The 16649-nt window shown below is 33.8% G+C and overlaps 2 protein-coding genes and 1 non-coding gene across 3 annotated transcripts; all 3 read left to right on the top strand.

Annotated features, from left to right (window-relative positions):
* Nucleotides 1-333: 333 nt before the first annotated feature.
* Nucleotides 334-405, top strand: Trnaa-cgc. Its single transcript has one exon. It is a non-coding gene; the product is annotated as a tRNA-Ala (tRNA).
* A 515-nt stretch (nucleotides 406-920) lies between these two features.
* On the top strand, nucleotides 921-1545 carry LOC124540751. Its single transcript, XM_047118454.1, has one exon. The coding sequence runs from the start codon at nucleotides 969-971 to the stop codon at nucleotides 1515-1517; it is 549 nt and encodes a 182-aa protein (XP_046974410.1). The 5' UTR covers nucleotides 921-968; the 3' UTR covers nucleotides 1518-1545.
* Nucleotides 1546-2541: 996 nt separating this feature from the next.
* On the top strand, nucleotides 2542-7386 carry LOC124540720 (lactoylglutathione lyase). Its single transcript, XM_047118403.1, has 5 exons — nucleotides 2542-2659; nucleotides 2771-2843; nucleotides 4975-5198; nucleotides 6329-6439; nucleotides 7209-7386. The coding sequence occupies exons 1-5, from the start codon at nucleotides 2568-2570 to the stop codon at nucleotides 7330-7332; spliced, it is 624 nt and encodes a 207-aa protein (XP_046974359.1). The 5' UTR covers nucleotides 2542-2567; the 3' UTR covers nucleotides 7333-7386.
* The last annotated feature ends 9263 nt before the right edge of the window (nucleotides 7387-16649 follow it).

Below are 16649 nucleotides of genomic sequence, written 5' to 3'. Positions count from 1 at the left end.
TATTTTTTTATACGCTTTGCATTGTAAAGTAATAGATATACAACATCGCATAAGACTCATATTAATTATTAAGTTCGTGATATTATTTGGCTTTTTTTCTGCTTTAAGTTTTAATTAATATTAAACTTTGAAAAAAAAAGGTTCATCCTCGTAAATTTATAAAAACATAAATTAAAGTACATAGACATTGAACAGGAAATCATTGGCAAGAATTAAATATGGTCACTTTAATTACATACTTAAAATTTGAAATTACAGTACTATGACGTAATGTATACTTTACTTTTAATACGTAATATATACTTATGCATAAATTCAGAACTTATGTTATCAGGGGATGTAACTCAGTGGTAGAGTGTCTGCTTCGCATGCTGAAAGTCCTGGGTTCAAATCCCAGCATCTCCAAACTGATAACTTTTTATAAAAATATTTCTTTTTTAACTGTAATGTTTACAATTTATTTTATATAATTTTTTAGACAACTTATCTCAATATTTAAAAGAAATTTATTTCGTATTAGTAAATTTTTTACCGTAATCCAGAAATAAAATACTTGCTATGTCGTCAACATAAAAATTAATTGATTTTACAAATTAATGATAAGAAGAATAAGAGTTATAATTTTCATTAAGTACAATAATGTCAAACTGCGTAATTACAACTATTGTAGAAGTAGATATGTAACAGACTTTTTTTCATTTAGAACTCTAGGTATTAAAATAAAATACATTTTTATTAAATATTTAATAAATATTAATCGACCGATATTATATTCGCAATTAAAATTTACAAAAATATGTGAATTATTTTTACTTTTTCAACCGCTCCTATGTTGGTAGCCATGTCGAAATGTCAAAATTCGAAATACAATGTTGACAGGAATTGTTGTTAAATTATGTTTTGCTCCGGTAGATCACATAAAAAGTTGAAATACTTAATTAAAAGTTATCCTAACACTAAGTGTAATAATGGACAGTTACCAAAAACAACCTTTAAAATTGTACATACAAGATATTTTTCGCGCTAAAAGATCTGAAGAAAACAAATACATTTACGAAATCTTCGGTATTAAATTTAAGAACATTATGATACACGGTGTTGTTACATCAATGTACAATACCACAACAAAATCAACTAATTTTGAATTAAGCGATCCTACTGGCTGTGTGCAAGTATATTACGACTCAATGAAAACTAACACAGCTGTATCCGATACCACCATGAAAGACTTAGTGAAAAATCTTGCAACAATTTCACAAAGAGGTGACGATAACGCACCCACCATGGCGGCTTTATTAAATTCCATAGAAAAAAAGTATAACAATTCCTTTGATTTTGTTGAAGGTTCAAATGTGAGTGTTATCGGTGATATATTTATTGATGATTTAAAAAATACTAGAATGATATCTGCTTATCAATGTAAGACTACAACAGTGGAAAGGGATATAGTTTGGTTGGAAGAATTGAAGTATATTTATGATAAATATTATATACCGAGTATGGATGTTAAACATTAATAGAAATAATTATAAAGTTTGTTATTTAGTTAAGGCTTGTTTCATATTTAATTCAATAAAATGTTTTTGAATTGGTTAAGTTTTTTAACAAGTCAATTTTCCATTTTCTATTGTTAATATTATATAAATCTGTTTTTTAGAAACACAAAAAGAAATAACTAATATTTTTTTTCCGTACTTAAAATATTGTACTATCTTTCTCATTGACATTTTCTTAAGTAATTGAGTTTCAAAATTAAATAATGTAATAATTAGGTATCTGGACTAACACTATATAAGAATCCTGAAAAAAAAATCAAAACCTATAACTTTAGTGAGTGATTTAATAGAAATATTGGAGGAGAACAATATTGCCAACTTTCAATGAAAAGGTTTTGGGCAAATGAACAATAGTAATGATTAATAATGTAGGTTAGTGTCACTAACAATACACATTTTTACTTTATAGATACACTATATCATTTATACTTTTTATAGAAGGGAAGAAAAAATAAGATTAAGATTGATTAAAAAAAAGATTTACTATAATAAAATTTTATTGTCCTACCTTATCAAACCTATCTAATCTCTGCTATTAAAAATAAATAGGCTTTTATTATAAAATGCGAAACTGAAAGAGTGCTTCTGTACTAATTTTTGTTTTTAATTACTACTCAGCTAAAGTTTCAAAATATTATATTTTTGCTAATAATAAAATTAAAACTACAAAAAAAATAAAAACTATTGTTGTATTGAAAAAAAAATTGGAAATCTCTAAATTAGTTAAATAAACGTTTTAGTAAATATAGACATATTTAATCTATGTACATAGTATGTAATTTGCAGCGGTGCCAATGTATGGGGAATTCCCCAAATTGCGGGGAATCGCAAGTCGATCGCTGATTGGTGTGGGGAAAATGAGGCGAATTTATACTTATGCCTTTTATACAAAAACGAAGGACATTTTTTTTCCCCAATTTGAGGAATTTCACTAAGATTTTTGAGGAATTAGGTGAATAGGCATTGGCAGCCCTGGTAATTTGATAATTGACATTTGAGTTGTGATTTGATATGTCACTTTCGCCTTCAATTCGCTTATCAATTTCGCTTCTTCTTAATTTCTTGCGATATAATAGTCTTACAGGTCTTCGTCAAAGTATTAGGTAAAATAAAATTACATCACATAAAAATATTTAAGGATATAATTAATACTTACACTTCATTAAAAGGGAAGAGGTTACATCGGTTAATTTTGTATTGTTTTTATTTTTTAGAACGATGGCTAGCGAAGGTATTTCGGCCCAAGAAATCGAATCATTATGCCAAACACCATGTCCGGCAACAAAGGTAAACAAAAAACATATTTAAACCTACATTTTAGTGGTTTTTTAATAGATATGACCTATTGATCTTTCGTAGGTATTTATCGCATTCCAACCTATCTTTTTTATATTAATTTCAATATCTATACAAGTTTTAGTAATTTTATATTAAAACGTGTTAAATTATCTTGTTGTTATAACTATTGTAATATTTGTTTCAAAAAGCATAATTATTACAGGAAAATCTATAAAGTAATAAAATATTTCTATCCATCAAAGAAACAAAACGTTTGAAATACTTATTTAGCTAAACAATTTTTATGCAATTTAAAATTAGAACTGATGTTTCTGAACACCATTTAAGTAACATGTATTTAATTTGTGTTTATAATTCATCTTATATATCAAAACTCCCACATGTACCCACCAGTGGACCTTGGAGAAGTAAACTTAATACCACCAACATGATTAGAATCATTAACTCAGCTGTGGGTTACTTGCCGGGGAAAAGGATTTACTTGTTGTTACTGTACTGTACAGAATAATATGCCTTATTTACCATAATCCTTAATTTTCTTACTAGAAAAAAGTAACCGATAACAATTAAGTCAGTTGATAATGCTAGTTATTGTCAGTAGGATCTACTACTAGTAAAGTGATATTTTAAATAATTCAATGAAGCCCCTATGGTATAGAGTCTATACTATAGACTATAGAGTATATTTTAATTTTGATAATATTTCATACATTAATCTACATACAAAATTAATAATCATGTAATAATTGTGTTACTAACATATTGGTATGAGTTACATAATTATTTCCATTATTATTATATCTTATCTTATTAAATTTATAAATAAATCACATTGTAAAATTATTATAATTGTTGAACTCTTGAGATAAGCATGTGTTGGAACTTGGAGATACACTGTCTGAATGATTTTATACAATCCATATATTAAAAAACAAAAATTTTATTCAACTATTTAAAATTTATTGTAGTATATATTTGTTACCCATGTGTAGCTATATAAGATTAATTACGGAATATTTACCAAGTTTTTAAATTTTGTTCTCGTGAACAAGACATTGAGTCGAGATGGCCCAGTGGTAAGAACGCGTGCATCTTAACCGATGATTGCGGGTTCAAACCCAGGCAAGCACCGCTGATTCATGTGCTTAATTTGTCTTTATAATTCATCCCGTGCTCAGCTGTGAAGGAAAACATCGTAAGGAAACCTGCATGTGACAAATTTCATAGAAATTCTGCCACATTTGTATTCCACCAACCCGCATTGGAACAGCATGGTGGAATATGTTCCAAAACCTTCTCCTCAAAGGGAGAGGAGGACTTTAGCCCAGCTGTGGGAATTTACAGACTGTTGTTGTTGTTGTTTTTGAACAAGACATTCATAGGCAATGTCGAAATATCAAGCTCAAAAAACAAATATAAAAACATGATAAATGTCCCATACTTAATAACATTGAAGCCTGAATAGTAACTTATTTGTTTGTGATAGTTAAATTCCACTTGGTACATCGACACATCAATTTGTACGCCTAAGAGACCATTTCAAATCCAAAGTTGATGCTCCATTTACAATAAATGAATAGTTACTATCAGGCTGTTTTATGCTGCAAAAAGAAATAAACATATTCCAGGGCAACTAAAGTTTATAATATATTATATTCTTGTAATTTTATAATTCCTCTGATCAAATATGGTTTGCTTGTAAAATAATTCAACTTATTATGATAATAGAAAACTTATATATAGTTGTAGTACGACACAACTTAGATGTCGCATCGGCAAAATTCGTAAAACCGATCACATCCGAATTGAGTACGCTAACCCAAATTATCAATATTTATTTCTCGTAATAACGTAATAACTTGTAATATCATATGACCTAATATATTCGTCGATGTACATGCACTTGCTTTTTCTGACGTGTGAATCTACAGCGACGAATAGCGTCGAATGGCGCGATAGGGAGCTATTTCTATTGGTTGTGTAAATCGGCACTAATCGGTTTTATTTTCATTCCATTGCATTTTCCGATGCTACATCTAATTTGTGTCTTACTATACATATCTCATTTATATTTTAATACTAAATAAATTTTAAAATGGGAAATCTTAAATCTTTCCAGGATTTCATGTTCCAACAAACAATGTACCGCGTCAAGGATCCTAGGAAGTCCATACCGTTCTACACGGGCGTCCTCGGTATGACGCTGTTGAAACAGCTACATTTCCCTGAGATGAAATTCTCCTTATTCTTCATGGGCTACGAGAATCCCTCTGAGGTGCCAAAGGATGAAACCCAGAGGACACAATGGGCTATGACTAGGAAAGCTACGTTAGAATTGACATAGTAAGTAATCTTTTGTCTATGGAACTGAATTTTTTGACAGTTAGACAAAGTCCACAACAGTTCGATTTCTAAGATAATTTTTGCCTCGCACAACAACTTTGTGGAACCAGCTTTCGTCTGTTTTTTCGAACCGATACGACATGGGAACCTTCAAGGAAAGAGCGTACTCCTTCCTAAAAGGCCGGCAACGCACCTGCTAGGCGCTGCATATGTCCATGGGCGGTGGTAGTCACTTTCCATCAGGTGAGCCTAATGCTCGTTTGCCACCTATCACATAAAAAAAAGTTATTGGGCATTATTTGATTCCTTTAATGGTTTGGATCGGATCCAACATGCTGAGTAAACTATACATAAACGCGACATCAGAGTCGCCGAGGCTGTACTTTCTTTGATCGAACGCGGAGCAGGACCGACTGGATTGTAGTAAATAGGATTATAAGAATTACTTATATATTATTTAAAGTAAAAGTAGTAGTAAAGTAACAGCCTATAAATTTCTCACTGCTGGGATAAGGCCTCCTCTTCCATTAAGGAGAGGGCTTGGAACATATTCCACGACGCTGTTCCAATGCGGGTTGGTGGAATGCACATGTGACAGAATTTCGATGAAATTAAACACATGCAAATTTCCTCACGATGTTTTCCTTCACCGCCGAGCACGAGATGAATTATAAACACAAATAAAGCACATATATATAGTGGTGCTTGCCTGGGTTTGAACCCGCAATCATCGGTTAAGCTTAGCTCAGCTCTTATTATTATTTTTATTTATTATAAAAAATATATATTATTTTAAAATAAAAAAAAAATAGTCCATGTCTTCCAACAAGAAGACAACTTTGAAGTCCAGCGAAGATCAGCTGATGTTTAGTAAAAATATAAAATGCCAAAATGTTTTAATACGAAATGTAAAAAAAGATATAGCCAACTGTGACCCTGTGGATGTTGTAAATTAAAATAAAAAAAACATACTGACTAGCTATTGGCATGTAAAGAAGACTAATGACTATTTGTATTACTGTATAAATCTGAAGAGTTCATTTTAAAATGGCGTTTTAATAATAGGTACTCCTTTATATATCACAAGAAAATTTATGGGCATTATTTGAGATAAATATTATCCTTTTCAGCAACTGGGGAACTGAGAGTGACGATTCAGCGTACCACAACGGTAACTCAGACCCGCGGGGCTTCGGCCACATCGGTATACTCGTCCCAGACGTCGATGAAGCTTGCAAAAGGTAAATATACCGACTTTTTTTTGACTCACTGACTCTATTTCAAACCAAAAATATTCGATTTCCATTAAACTTATGATACCGGAAGGTAAACTATAAGCTAACTACCATAGACAAGTCCTTTAGGTAATGTAAACCATTCCTTACATCGCCAATACACCACCAACCTTATAAACTAAGATGCTATATTATGACTTGTGCATTACTGGCACTCACCCTTAAAATCACCCACTGAACCGCATTTGATGAGATTTGGTGTGTAACTTTAAACCCCAGGGAGAACATAGGATACATTTCCATACCTAAAATTTACGACCGAACAAACGCACCCCCCCCCTCCCTCTTCTAAAAATGTATCCGAAAACGAGTGGGATATACGTTGAAAATAATTATTTCCATACAAGTATAGTACGACACAACTTAGATGTCGCATCGGCAAAATTCGTAAAACCGATCACATCCGAATTGAGTACGCTATCCCAAATTATCAATATTTATTTCTCATGCGAATATGGTCTTTGCACAAACGTAATAACTTGTAATATCTCATGACCTAATATATTCGTCAATTTGACGCGTCGATTTACATGCACATGCTTTCTCTGACGCGTGAATCTATAGCGACGAATAGCGTCGAATGGCGCGATAGGGAGCCATTTCTATTGGTTGTGTAAATCGGCAGTTATCGGTTTTATTTTCATTCCATTGCATTTTCCGATGCTACATCTAATTTGTGTCATACTATAAATATCTTGTAATATTTTGTTTGCAGGTTTGAGGAGCAAGGTGTGAAGTTCATTAAGAAACCACAGGATGGTAAAATGAAGGGACTCGCCTTCATCCAAGACCCGGATGGCTACTGGATCGAGATTTTCACATCGAAAGTCGTATCCTAATGCCTTGATAACTTTGCCTGCGGTTTCGTTCAAATCGATTTCAAGGTCATCCAAGAAAAACCGTACGCCAGCGTTTTCGAACGAAATTGCAGGCTTAGTTCTGCCTTGGTCTATAATGCCGTCATTTATGAACTTCTAGCTGTGCCCGCCACCCTGAAATTTTTTTATTGTAGCCTAAGTTACTCCTTATGATATCAGTTATCTGCCAGTGAAAGTCCCGTCAGAATCGGTCCAGCCGTTCCAGAGATTAGCCGGAACAAACAGACAGACCGACAAAAATTGTAAAAAGTGTTATTTTGGTATATAAAAAAGGGCTATTTTAATATTACAAACAGACACTCCAATTTTATTATCTGTATAGTTGAGCAAAACGCAGTAAAAATGTAAACTGTATGTAATATATATGTCTATAGATAATGTTTTTCTTATTAATATGCCAACAATTGTGAAAATCGATTAGATGTCAGTTAACGGCGTTATATACCTCGACAGAGTTATTGTAATAATAATCTTAAGAAATATTGTGATTGAATCGTTAAATATAATATATAACACATTGAAATTATCCGCCATTTTTCATCGTGAAAAACGTTATGACAATTGTAGTCTAGTTTTGTATGTGATTGTTGTGTTATATATATTTGATTGTATATAAGTGTTTTGTATATAATCGAAATAAATTGGATGATTATTAATTGTTTTCATTAAGTTTTTTATTTTTGGTACCGTCGACAGAAACATTTCGGAAATGTGTTTCAAGTAATAATTAAATAATTGTAACTGTTCTTATTTTAGTTTGACAATTAGTAAGTATAATTGAAGTATAGATTTTTGATAATTGTTGTCATTCAAAATCATAAAATCAAAATTAAAATGTAAATTATTGAAATAGGACTTTTGCAAGCACTTTTGAATCTTATTAGCAAACTATATTAAATAAAGCTATCACCGTTTCGGAATACAGACTCCATTAGACTTGCAAGAAATTCAGTAGTTAGTCATTTTCAACATTTAAAAATACAGTTATGTTAGTTCAATACAATTACATATGTATGTAATATATCCTGCCTTGAAATCAAAAATTAGAGTCGAGATGGCCCAGTGGTTAGAACGCGTGCATCTTAACCGATGATTGCGGGTTCAAACCCAGGCAAGCGCCACTGTATATATGTGCTTAATTTGTCTTTATAATTCATCTCGTGCTCAGCGATGAAGGAATACATCGTGAGGAAACCTGCATGTGACAAATTTCATCTAAATTCTGCCACATGTGTGTTCCAACAACTCGCATTGGAACAGCGTGGTGGAATATGTTCCAAACATTCTCAAAGGGAGAGGAGGCCTTTAGCCCAGCAGTGGGAATTTACAGGCTGTTGTTGTTGTTGTTTATTGTTGAAATCAAAAAGTATTAGCTCCACGCTTAGATTTTGTATTTTTAAATGTTGAATATAAGTAATTACTGATTTCCTTGCCGATTCTTTTCAGTAAAATCTACATTTCGAACCACTGGTAGCTTCACTTGATATAGTTTGTTAAATGGTTTAAAAGTGCTTGTAAAAGCCTACTTCAATAAAGTATATTTTGATTTGAAATGCACTATTACCATAAATTACTACATGAAAATCTATTGAATTGAATTTTATCGCCTCATATAATATAAATTGATAACACGAAAATAATTTTATATAACAAATATGTTTACCGTGAAAGTATAATTACGCGCATTTAATGTATCCATTTATCGATTATTAACACTATAGTTTAACATATATATATATTAAACAGATTTTTATATTCTTGTTCCCTTAAAATGAAGATTTTGGTGTTATTTGTTGCTGTTGAAATTGTTTTTGTAACGTCAAATTTTGTAAGTAAATTTTAATATCCTTTTTTTATATTTTTATTTCGGTTTGAAGGGTGAGTGAGCTAGTGTAACAAGGTACAAGGGACCTTAGTTCCTAAGGTTAATGTTTCTTACAGCGTCATTGTCTATGGGTGGTGTGACCACTTACCATCAGGTGGCCCATATGCTCGTCCGCCAACCGATAGCACAAAAAAAGATCATATTTTTAATATTGTTTTACTATAGTTAGGCATCTAGGCTAGGTGGTTCAAACCCTAGGATTATTTGTAGTTTACGTTGGTGCTGTGGAGTGATAAGGACAAGTATATTTGTTTATAAAAAGTGTTTCTTAAAATATACGTAATATAGACAGCGAGACTCGATATTTATATTGAAGGGAACCCCTAATACCCGATAGAGTAAGTGGAATCAAAGATAAAAGGTTAAACATCTTCAAAAGGATCCTCTCATTCCTTTCAAATTTTGTTATTATATAAATATTTTTAATTCATATTCATTAAGTCATAAATTGTTACTTTTTGATTCAAGGAGTCTAAATTTCATTTAAAAAAGACATTTTTTGACTGAACTACAGGCACGAGGGATATCATCTTAGTTCTCCCACATCTCCTAGGATGTTGACACATTTGTTATCTAAGAAAAGATCAAAATTTCATGCGCCAATGTTTGTGGAAAGTGGTGACTTACCGTTAGGTGGCCAATTTAAAGGTCCAACTATCGACGCCATAAGAAAACGTGCAGTTTTCACGTGCTTAATTTGAATCTCAGGAATAAACGTTAACAATGTAAGGAGACCTTACCTATTTGCCCCCTATTATTACATCCCCGGGTAGAATGACAAAGCCAAAAGCGCGTCTGCAGCCACTAAGTGCTCGCTTATTTCCTAGAAGATTAGTGGAAAATAGGCTCCAAATTTAAAGTAGAATATTATCATATGGTGTATTCATGGGCCGAGGTGAGCCGAGGTAGCCCAGTGGTGAGAACGCGTACATCTTAACCAATGATCGCGGGTTCAAATCCAAGCAACCACTGAATATTCATGTGCTTAATTTGTGTTTATATTTCTTCTCGTGCTCAGCGATGAAGGAAAATATCGCGAGGAAACCTGTATGTGCATAATTTCATAGAAGTTCTGCCACATGTGTATTCCACCAACCATTATTGGAACAGCGCGGAAAATATGTTTCAAACCTTTTCCTCAAAGAGAGAGGAGGCCTTAACCCAGCAGTGGGAAATTTACAGACCGTTGTTGTTGTGTTGGTCATGTTCAGGGGCAGATTTTTCTTTTGTGTAATTTCTTAATCCAATTAAAACTTATTATTTTTGTTTTAGGACGTCGAACTATCAAACGATCAGGCCGATGGAATGAGCAATTTAAAAGGATTACATAATAACATAGACTTAAGAAAATATAATTATATGAAAGAAGTAAATATCCCGCTGGAGAGATATGTTTTAAACAATAACAAATTTCAACCAAACGAAGGTAGAGTAATCAAATATACGATTACAAAAATACCCATAGATGAGGGAAACGTCGTTACAAATTTTAATAATGATGCATATAAAACAGGATTCGAAAAATATATACTAAACAATCCTAATGGGATACATATTGATAGAAATGGCGAAGAGAGTAAAATTAAAACTACTTATATTTGGCCTGATAGTCAATCTGCGAGTTCTATTAACGAATTGATTCCACTATCAGCTGATAAAAACCAATTTGTTAGTAGAGATATTATGAAAGTGCAAAGTTTGTCTGAAAAGGAGGAACAAAATAATCAGGACAGTATACCAATCCAAGAAAAACAAGGGGTGTCAAGTAAAGATATAAGTAATCTTAAGTTCACAGAGATGCGAGAAACACAAGAACCAGCTATCTTCACCGAAACTGAATTACTCAGTACTATTAAATCAGCTCCAGGTAGATCTCAGGAAACGAAAACGTCATCATTAAGTTCATATTTAGCAAATCAAAATAACTCAAATATATATGTGGATTATGTAACAGACAATAAACGTACGCGTGAAACATATCCCTGGAATAAGGAAACGCTTGAATCCATAGCAAATTTAAATTTAAAAGACAATTACAAAGATAACATATTACAAAAAGAAGTAGCGTATAGACAACCAACGAGCTATATAACGTCATATGAAATGTCGAAATTTTATGAACCTAGGTCAAAAGTGAATAATGATCTGGTATATAAAATAGACTTACAAAAAAATAATAATGAACGTCTATTAAAACCCAATATAGATATGCAACACATAGCTAACAAGTGGGAAAGAAATATCCAGGACACAAGTATAACATCACTAACAAAACATTCAAACCCGAATGAAAACACAAATAATCTTATCAAGCTATCAGAAACTCGTACGACGCAAGAACGAGAACCAATCTATACCCAAACTAAACTGCTCAGTGACCTAAAAATGGCTCCAGATCGGTCTCAGAAAATTATAACTACACCAGTAATGTCATATTTAGCAAATGAAAATAATCGGGGTCAAAATAATTCAAGCATGTATGTAAATTACAAAATAGGCACTCAACGAATGCGGGAATCTTATCCCTGGAACAAGTTTATACTTGAATCAAAAGCAAATAAACAACATTTAAAAGATTATAATATTATACAAGAAGTAGCACGTAGACCACCAGTGGGTTATAAAACGCCACATGGAATAACAAAACTATATGAACCTAGATTAAAAATAAACAATGATCTATTATATAAAATAGACTTACAACAAAAAGCTAAGAATGAACTTCTACTAAACCCCAATACAGACGATATAAGACGCGATAAAGTACAAAGTCTGCAAAATGTTCAATCGATTTTAAAACCTAGCAGCGCAGTAAAAGAGTCGATGCCGAACGAGAAAGAAAAATTACGTCAATTCCTAGTACAAGCAAATATCGACCCAAAAGCCAACTTTGAACTCGAAAAAAGGGATAAACTTCTATCAAATGATAATACCGATGTCAAAAAACTGTATGAAAGTAATTCCTTAGTCCAGTCAAATGATAAATTAAAAATAAAACCCATTGAACCAAATTGGAAGGTTTTACCAAACTATGACAAATCGGAATTATACACTAAAATTCCATTAAAACATCAATACGATGAGGCTGAGCACATTATGAACAAAAATCTTTATAAACAATACCTAAAGATCTATCTGAACCAAGTGTTCTCAAAGGTATCAGTGACGATTAATTTTATACAAAAACTGCTAAACCTAGACGTCCCTAACTTGTACAAGATTTTACAAGAATATGCGCAACTGTCTATATCTATGTTTGACGTATTAGCAGAAATCGACAAATACTATAGTTTGATAAATCATAGTTCACATCAAGATTTTTTCGCAATATTAAAAAAATATATAATCGAAGACAAACATGACAATGGCAACAAAGCAACGGAAAGCCTTAAATTGATAGATAAATATGAATCGATGAACTTAGAAGTGAATCACCCAAAACATGTATTCGATGACACCACAAATACTAGAAAACGCAATGCAATTGATATTCGAAGTCCGACAAACATATATTCCAGTTTACAATTTAAACAATACCAGAATGTACCAATATTGCAGGACAATGAAGACATTAAAAATAAATACAATACTGATACAATACGCCAGTCAAATGACGCATTGAATTTAAAGCGAATTTATGACAAATGGATCTTACAAAACTATAGCCAACCAACTGACATCAATTATAAAACTACTTTAGACCATCGTGGTGAACGTGACCGTGAGCAAAATTTGAATAAGAGAGCTTATAAAAAATATTTGAATATCTACTTAAGCAAAGTATTCTCAAAAGTATCGCTGAAAATAGATTTTATACAAAAGCTGTTAAGTCTTGATGCGCTTAATTTATACGAGATATTGAAAGAGTACGCACAAATGTCTATAATTATGTTTAACGCTCTAGAACAAATCGATACATACTACAATTTAATAAATCACCGTTCCTCTCAAGATTTTCTCGCAATACTGAGAACAAATATAATCGAAGACGAAGAAAAAGAGATCGATGGCAAAACTGCGGAAAATATTGTAAATTTGATAAAAAAATACAATTCCCAAATACCAAAAGTGAAAGGAGACCCAGAATATGTCACATACTCAGAAATACTATCTAGGAAAGACCCTCAAATAAATGTCATTACAGATCATTTAAAACCAGATGGATTAGTTACCAAAGGTTCTTCAAACCTTGAATCTGATACTAAACTTGATAATCAACCTTCAGCAAGTGAAATCAAGCCATACGTTATAGAAAAATTCAAACCAGAACTGGAAAAGGAGGTCAAAAATTATTCGTTACTTAAAGAGAAGAACGAACATCTTTTGCATGACAGTACAGATATTATAAAGAACAGCGAAACTGATAATCTACCCCAATCAATTAATGATATATTAAAACGTTATGATGAAAAATGGAATCATTTACCACACTATAATGAGTCAACTGAATTTAATCATAAAATTCCACCAAATCATTATGTTGATGATGAGCACAAATTAAATAACAATTACTTAGATAGACCATTAACAAAAAACAAAGAAAACATTCAACATTCTATAGACATTAATCATAATCCAAATATTGGTAATGAAAAAACAATGAATGATAAATTGAGCTATTTCAATAAGCTATATCATAAGATATATTTGAACAAGGAGCTGACAGCGTTGAAGAAAAGGATAGAATTAATGCAAAGACTTTTGAGCCGTAACTTGCTGAATTTATATGATCTTGTAGAAGAATATACACAAATACCTGCAACAATGCTTTACTTATTAACAGAAATCGATAAATACTATCGTTTAAAAGCTGATATTTCAAATCAAGATTTCCTTTCAATATTAAGATCAGACATAATCGAAAACTATAAACTTGATAACGATGATATGAATATTGATAGTGATGATAATTTTAAGAGAAAATACGTCTCCAGGGCGAATTTATTGCCTTTTATCTTAAATGATAACTTCCTGTCACCTAAAGGACATCTTCGCAACTCAAATTGTAATAGAGAAGAAGCTGCGGATATTATTAGGAAATATTCAATAAATTTGGTAAAGCAACTGAGCACTATAGGTTGTTCCAAACATTTTTAGACTTTTACGATGTGATAATTCAATCAACTCGTCATTAAAGAGCTAATTTATTATTTACATAGCAGGAAGAGAAACATTAATTAAACTGTAGAAAAGTTCGTTGTGTGGATGTGTTGGTTTGAGTAAAAAGCAAAAACATATGTAACTATAATATTTTTTTTAGTGTGAAACAATAAACTATTTAAAAGAAAAACAATATTTTTATTCTCAATTATTACTTAAAAGTTTGAAAAATGCGATATAACAATTTAATATACTTTATAAAAGCGGTATACAAAGCGGTAGGGCTTTGTAAACCCAATTGGGCAGATACCACCCACTTATCATAATCGGCATTACTTAGTATTGTGTTGTTCCGTTTCGAAAATGTGAGCGAGCCAGTGTAACACAATTCTCAAAGGCTCAAAAAACATAAAATCCCGAAGTTTATGATGCATATAGTGGTAGGGCCACACTGCATACCTCTCGGTTGCAGTCGAATGGACCGGCACGCCCGGGGAAGTACAACTCTCACACTCAAAATCGGCGTAAAGTGGTAGCTATGCTACCTCGTTTCGTCCGGTAAGTGAGAGTTCCGGAGGCCCAATCCCTCTCCCCCAAAACATGGTTGTGCAGAATTTGGTGACATTACCCCAGGAGGGTACCATCAGCTTCTGCGGTGGAGAATCCCTCTCTGGGCATCCATGCTCAGGGCGTACACCACCTGAGCAGGGATGCCCAGGCTGCCCTCCGAATTCTGGGGGAGGCAATTATAAGGCAACCCCAACCACACTCGCTGTATACTTCTGCAACATAAGGGCATAACAACGTGATTGCTCAGGCGAAGTCGAAGTACATTGGCAGAATTGGCGAGAGACTGGTGCGCTTCCCATCAGGAACACGTGCGTTCTGGTCTCTCGCTAAGGCTGTCCTAGGGAATTTCTGTCAGCCTTCCTTTCCAGCTCTGCACAGACACGGTGAGTCATTGGCCCATACCGCGAAGGAGAAGGCAGATCTTTTAGGCTCTCTCTTCGCGTCTAACTCTGGATGACCAAGGAAAGTCACCACCATCAATCTCGCGGTGTGATACGACGATGCCGGAGGTTAAATTTCGGCAAAGTGCAGTTCGGAAAGCACTTCTTTCCTTGGACATTCACAAGTCGAGTGGACCCGATGGCATCCCTCCAATCGTGCTACGGGCATGTGCTCCCGAGTTGACACAGGTCTTAACACGTCTTTTCCGGCAATCATACGCATTAGGCGTCGTCCCGAACTCCTGGAAGACAGCTTTGGTGCATCCGATCCCTAACAAAGGCAACCGCTCAGATCCGTCCAATTATAGGCCTATAGCCATCACCTCCTTGCTCTCCAAGATAATGGAGTCCCTTATAAACTGCCAGCTCCTGCGGTATCTAGAGGAGAACCAGCTCATTAGTGACCGCCAGTACGGTTTTATACGGTTAGTTACGGGAAATTATGCAATTGGATTACTAGCTTTTTGGCAGATCGGAGCATCAAGGTCGTTGTCGACGGTGCATGTTCTGACTTAAAATTCGTCAATGCTGGTGTTCTACAAACCTGCGTTCTATCACCCACTTTGTTACTTCTGCATATCAATGATTTGTTGCAAATCGGGAACATTCACTGCTATGCAGACGACAGTACCGTTGACACCTTGTACACTGGCCGCGCTAATATTTCTCGGGAATGCGTCGAAGAAAACCGGAACAAACTTGTGTCTGAAATCGAGTCTTCGAAAACGAAATCTCGAACTGGGGCCGACTAAATCTAGTCCATTTCAACCCCAAAAAGCTGCAAGTTTGCGCGTTAACCGCTAAAAAAAACACCATTTGTCGTATCTCCACGATTTGAGAACATCCCTATAGCCGCTACAGGTAGTATCGGAATACTTGGCGTTGATATTTCGAGCCTCGTTCAGTTCCGCGGTCAATTGGAAGGCAAAGCCAAATTGGCTTCAAAAAAGCTCGGTGTGCTCAGCAAGGCGAGACAGTATTTCACGTCGGCCCATCGCCTAAAACTTTACAAGGAGCAAATTCGGCCTCACATGGAATACTGCTCTCACCTCTGGGCGGGTGCTCCCCAGTACCAGCTCCTTCCATTTGACCGTATCCAACGTAGAGCGGCTCGAGTTATCGACGATCAAGCCCTTTCCGATCTCCTTGATCCTTTGGCTTTGCGTAGAGATGTTGGATCACTCTGCATCTTCTACCGAATTTTTCACGGGGAATGTTCCGAGGAATTGTTCGGTTTAATCCCGGCTGCTGAATTTCACCTTCGGACATCTCGTTAAAATTCT

Source organism: Vanessa cardui, chromosome 26 (assembly GCF_905220365.1).
Source record: "Vanessa cardui chromosome 26, ilVanCard2.1, whole genome shotgun sequence".
In the NCBI taxonomy this organism is placed as follows: domain Eukaryota; kingdom Metazoa; phylum Arthropoda; class Insecta; order Lepidoptera; family Nymphalidae; genus Vanessa; species Vanessa cardui.
This window is presented reverse-complemented; position numbering and strand designations above follow the sequence as displayed.

Bases quoted from the DNA above. Each gene is read 5' to 3' on its own strand.
- LOC124540751 (XM_047118454.1), top strand. From the start codon at position 969: ATGGACAGTTACCAAAAACAACCTTTAAAATTGTACATACAAGATATT.
- LOC124540720 (XM_047118403.1), top strand. From the start codon at position 2,568: ATGTCACTTTCGCCTTCAATTCGCTTATCAATTTCGCTTCTTCTTAAT. The intron at 5,199-6,328 runs GTAAGTAATCTT...TATCCTTTTCAG, and splicing joins GCTACGTTAGAATTGACATA to CAACTGGGGAACTGAGAGTG. The intron at 6,440-7,208 runs GTAAATATACCG...TTTTGTTTGCAG, and splicing joins GTCGATGAAGCTTGCAAAAG to GTTTGAGGAGCAAGGTGTGA.